Here is a 6,000-nt window from a genome sequence, read left to right as displayed (position 1 = left end):
TTTCGGTTTTCGGCTCTCATTATGTTATTTCATGTGCCATGTTTATTTCATTCGGTTGCTTTACATATCAGTACATTCAATGTCTTTGACGTCCCCTTTCTATTGCCCGGGGGCCTGCATTTCACGATGCAGGTACGGATTTACAAGACTACGCATCTGCTCAGTAGGATCATCCAAGTATCAGCTTTTGGTGAGCCCCATCTTCTATGGGGTTTAGTCATTTATCTATGTCCTATTAGTTATGCATTAATGGTTTGCTGGGGGCCTTGGCCCAGCAGTTATGTTTAGCAGACTCATGTTCATGTTAGAGGTTTCATAGACTAGTCAGTTATGTTATGTCAGATATTGGGAGTCGTCTAGCCATTTTGGCTCGTTATTATTCTGCTTATTCAGACTATTCCACATTACGAATTATGATATTTTCAGACTTGTAATTTATAGTCCCACGCTTAATTTAAATTATGCATGTTCCTCCGTTATTCCGCATCAGTTCATGCCCATGTTGAGTCAACAAGCCATGTGGTTCGCTCGGTCGCATGCAGTCAGGCATTATTGTATTGTGTTATGCCCAGGCCATGGTTCAGGACATGATAAAGTTTGGTATCAGAGCCCTAGTTTCAAGTATCTTAGGGAGTTTATGAAACCATACCCAGTGGGGTTGCCTTTATATGTGTGAGGGCCCCACTGAGATCATTGCTAACCAAGCACAGCGAAAGGAAACGGCTTCTAGCGTCAGTGTTAGTGGAGGATCTACTAGTTCCAGGACTCAGGAATTCACGCAGATGAAACCTCCAGTATTCACAGGGACTAAGGCAAAGGAGGATCCGCAGAACTTTATAGATGGGCTGCAGAAGGTGTTCCGCATTATGCATTCTACTGAGACAGAAGCAGTAGAGTTTGGTGTTTTTCAGTTTCAAGATGTGGCCCATATCTGGTATGAGTCATGGGAACAATCCCGAGGGGAAGATGCACCACCTGCCACTTGGGATGAGTTTGTAGATGCTTTTCTCGACCACTTCATACCAATTGAGGTCAGGGAAGCAAAAGCTATTGAATTCAAAAGACTAAGGCAGAATAACATGACAGTCCAAGAATATTATCACAAGTTCGTTTCGTTGGCCAAGCATGCTCCCCATATGGTTCCTGATACGAGGGTCATTGTTAGGAGATTTTTGCTTGGACTCAAATCTGATTTGCACGGTGATGCAAATATGGCTGCTCAGAACAACAACATGACCATTGCCGGATGGTTGCTTTTGTACAAGGTAATGAGGACCGAATGAAAGAAGAAGAAGCTTTTCAGAAAGAGAAAGAGAGGGAAATCAGTAAAAGAGCTAAGTCTGCAGGTAACTTCAGTCATGGAGGAGGTGGAAGTAGAAAATTCTTTAAGAACAGGTCATCAGAAATTGCTTCATCGGCAGCTAGCGCCCTAGTCCCAAAGTTCAGGAACGATCAGAAGAGGCAGAATTCCAAGCCGACTTACCCCTATTCCCAGGCTAGTGTGGGTCAGAAGACTTATGACATTCAGGTTTGCAGTAAGTGTATTAAGAGACACCCAGGGGTGTGTCGTATGGGTATGGATTTTTGCTATGGGTGTGGCCAGCAGGGCCATTTTTAGAGAGATTATCCGTCAGCTAGACAAGATACCAGAGATAATGTAGCCAGTCCACAAATTCAGTAGCTCTTTGTAATTCTCAGGCCCAACAGGGGCGTGGAGCTTCAAAGTGTGGCAACTCGGGCGGTGGTCAAAACCGTTTGTATGCGCTGTCATGTCGCCAAGATACAGAAGCACGTGCAGATGTTATCACAGGTGCACTAACGATTTTCACTTTTTTCACGTCTATGCCCTTATTGACCCAGAATCCACCTTATCTTATGTAATCCCATTTGGTACTAAGAAATTTGGGATTGAACCAGAAAAGTTGCATGAATCCTTTGAGGTGTCCACCCCAGTTGGGTAATCAGTTATAGCTAGATGAATTTATAGGGGTTGCCCAGTTTTAGTCTATCACCGCAGAACCATAGCTGATTTAGCAAATTAGAAATGGTAGACTTTCATGTAATCATGGGTATGGATTGGCTATCTTCATGTTATGCTACAGTGGGTTGTAGAACCAAAATAGTGAGATTTGAGTTTCCTAACAAACCAGTCATAGAGTGGAAGGGTAATTTAGCGGTACCCAGGGGTAGATTTATTTTCTATCTTAAAGCCAGAAAGATGATTTCTAAGGGGTATATCTATCACTTAGTTCGAGTCAGGGGTTCGGATGCCCAAACCCCAACTCTCCAGTCCGTACCAGTCATTAATGAGTTTCCGGAGGTCTTCCCAGAAGATCTTCCCGGAGTTTCTCTTGACAGAGAGATTGACTTTGGAATTGATCTACTTCCTGACATTCGGCCTATATCTATTCCACCACACAGAATGGCTCCAGCAGAGTTAAAAGAGTTAAAAGCACAGTTAAAAGATCTCCTTGATAAGGGATTTATTAGGCCTAGTGTTTCACCTTGGGGTGCGCTAGTCTTATTTGTCTGAAAGAAGGATGGTTCCTTATGTATGTACATTGACTACCACCAGTTGAATAAAGTCACCATTAAGAATAGCTACCCTCTTCTCAGGATAGACGATTTGTTTGACCAACTTCGGGGTGCCCAGTGTTATTCCAAGATTGACCTCAGATCCGGCTACCATCAGTTAAAGGTTAAGAAAGTTGATATTCTTAAGACCGCTTTCAGGACCTGTTATGGCCACTTTGAATTTCTTGTAATGTCTTTTGGGTTGACAAATGCGCCAGCTGCTTTCATGCATCTTATGAACAAGGTCTTCAAGCCTTATCTCGATTTATTCATCATTGTCTTCATTGATGATATTTTGGTGTATTCCCGTAGTGAGGCTGAGCATGCAGAACATCTCAGAATAGTGTTGCAGACACTTAAGGATCGCGAGCTTTTTGAAAAATTCTCAAAGTGTGAGTTTTGGCTTAAGTCAGTGGCATTCTTAGGCCATGTAATTTCGGGTGAAGGAGTGAAGGTTGACTCTCAGAAAATAGATACCGTAAAGAATTGGCCCAGACCCACTTCAGTTTCTGATATAAAGAGTTTCTTGGGTCTGGCGAGATATTTTAGACGTTTCGTAGTGGAATTTTCCTCTATTTCTGCCCCATTGACTAAGTTGACTCAGAAAAAGGTTAAGTTTCAGTGGTCAGATGCTTGTGAGCAAACTTTGAAGAGTTGAAGAAGAGATTAACTTCTTCTCCAGTCTTGACGCTACCAGAGGGAACCGAAGGGTTCGTTGTATATTGTGATGCTTCGGAAATTGGTCTCAGATTTGTCTTAATGCATCATGGTATGGTTGTAGCTTATGCATCTCATTAGCTCAAGGCTCATACAAAGAATTATCCGACTCATGACTTAGAGTTGGCAGTTGTGATTTTTGCACTTAAGATATGACGTCATTATTTGTATGGAGTGCATGTTGATATTTTCACAGATAAAAAAAGCTTGTAGTATATGTTATATCTCGTATTTCATACATTGGGATAATCCGAGCTAACTATGATAAGTTAAGGACAAGACTATTCCGGGATACGAGGTAGAGACTTTTATTTATTTTAAGGCATAAGTTGCTTATGATTTTATTGGTATGGAATATTAAGGAAGATTTGGGGTTGAAAGTGAATTAAAGGAAGTTATTAATTCATGAAATAAAAGGGCCAAGTGGCCGTGCATATGGGGTGTGGGCCATGGGCCACATGGATGCTTAATATATGTATACAAAAGATAACTAATTAATCATCTTCATCATTTTCCAACCTTAGAAGTTTATAGAAACTTGGAGAAAAAAAGAAAGGGAGCCATTCGGCCATAGCTCTAGCCGAACAAGGTTCAAGAAAAATTGATCAAAAAAAAATATTTTCTTCTAGCAATTCAACCAATTGGAAGGCCCTTGTTAACGTGAGATAGTTGTTGGAGTCAACAAACCACTCGTTTTCATCATTTACAACCCTAGCTAAGTTGTGGAGTTAAGTGAAAAAGGTAAGGTTTAATCTTCTTTTTATATGTTATGGATGGTTTATGTATGTTGTAGTATGTACAAATGGATGAAACTCATGAAATTATACATGTTGGTGGTGAGCCGTGAGTAGGGGCTGTTTGGTGTACAAGGAATGAACTAATGTTATTTAGTATTTTGGTTGTTGTTGTTATGAATTCTATGTTGATAATGAGAGTTTAATGGTTCAAGTTGAAGTTGTAATTGTTGCGGGCTGTTTTAGAAGCCAATGTGATCTTAATATAGTTTCTTGTATTTATGAGAGTAATGTTGTTAACGTGTGGATTGTTGGTGTAGTTTATGAATTTGGAAGAAGGAAATGTGTTGTTGTTGTTGTTCTCGGGTTTGGGAGGTTTTGGGTGAAGTAGTATATTGTTTGAAATATTGTGCGGATTGTTGAAGCGTTCTTGAATCTTGATTGAATGATCTCGGATTAGTGCTTGAATATGTGAGCGTTGGTATTGATTTGAATGTATGTAGTTGGATTGAATGTAAATGGAATGCTGTCGAATTATGTAGAAAAGAGTTACTAACGTTAGAATGTGTTTTGAATTGATTGTTGATGTTGTTAATATGATTGTTGGTATTGTTGTTGATTTGGCCGAGTTGAATTTCGGGGTTGTTGAATTTATAGGGAAATGCATTTAAATTTACAGATAAAGTACTAGTTTGGGATGGAATCCCTACGTATCTATATCTAATGTTTGGTATTTATTGGTGATATTGTAGATCTTGGGAAGCCCGAGACTTAAGTTCGGTATAGCTTAGGAAGCGGACGAGGTATGTAAAGCCTAACCTTTCTTTCTCTTGGCATGTCTTAGTTGTAAGTAGGATATGATACGAGCCTCGAGGTAACTCCACTCTTTTGATCCGAGCATGTATACAATTCTTATTCCATTCTTGACGTTAGCATTCTTAATATAGTCGTACTATGGTTCTTGTGTCCTTTGTTTGGTCGGAAAATAAATGTTGCATAAGAATTTTTGTTCCTAAAGGAGTCTATGTTGAATATTGTCCCTAACTTTCATATATGGTCTCGGATTGCTATAATATGTTCGTAGAGAATTCTATAATGAATAATGCCGTAACTTTCATAGGCGGGCTCGGATTGGCTTGATACATGTTTATGATCCCTGAGACGCTATGTGACATATTTCGTAATGATACTCCAAGAGTCCTATGTGTGACTATTATTCGGATACTCGAGCGTTGGTTGTCTACTTATCTATTGAGTCGCAAAGGATGATTTATGTGTATATGGTTACTTACTACTCTGCTCGTGCGTGTGGTCGTTACATCTTTCACTGAGTCCTGGGCCAGGACATGTTTTCGTGCACAGCTACTCTCTTTGTATTATTCGCGAGTCCCTCACTAGAGGGCCGGGACACGCTATGTATATGATGATGGCGCCAGCCCACAGGATGGGCCAAGTATGATGTACACATGATGGAGACAGGATCTCCTCCACCGAGTCCCTCACTAGAGGGCCGGGACACGCTATTCACCGAGTCCCTCATTAGAGGGCCGGGACACGCTATATGTATATATATGATGGTGATATGATCTTACTTACCGAGTCCCTCACTAGAGGGCCGGGACACGCTATATGTATACACATGTGCAGAATGCTTGTCTGATTGTGTCACTAAGCCCCATAACAGGTTGGATATGATATTGTTATGCATGGTTTGTGTTTAAGAGTAAGCAGGTCGGATATTCTGATTATCGTCCTCGTTTCTGTACTTTTATCTCAATTATGACTCTGTTACTGTATTTCATGCTTTACATGCTCGGTACATATTTCGTACTGACCCCCTTTCTTCGGGGGCTGCGTTTCATGCCCGCAGGTACAGACGATCATTTTGGTGACCCTCCAGCTTAGGATTTTCCACTCGCCCTGTCTTGGAGTGCTCCCTTGTCCCGGAGCCTATATTTTGGTACAGACTCTTTTG

At 40.9% G+C, this 6,000-nt stretch overlaps 1 protein-coding gene across 1 annotated transcript; it reads left to right on the top strand.

The window, feature by feature from the left end:
* The first annotated feature begins 668 nt into the window (after positions 1-668).
* On the top strand, positions 669-1,283 carry LOC132039145 (uncharacterized). Its single transcript, XM_059429687.1, has one exon. The coding sequence runs from the start codon at positions 669-671 to the stop codon at positions 1,281-1,283; it is 615 nt and encodes a 204-aa protein (XP_059285670.1).
* The last annotated feature ends 4,717 nt before the right edge of the window (positions 1,284-6,000 follow it).

The sequence above is a fragment of the Lycium ferocissimum genome, chromosome 12 (assembly GCF_029784015.1).
Source record: "Lycium ferocissimum isolate CSIRO_LF1 chromosome 12, AGI_CSIRO_Lferr_CH_V1, whole genome shotgun sequence".
NCBI lineage: Eukaryota > Viridiplantae > Streptophyta > Magnoliopsida > Solanales > Solanaceae > Lycium > Lycium ferocissimum.
This window is presented reverse-complemented; position numbering and strand designations above follow the sequence as displayed.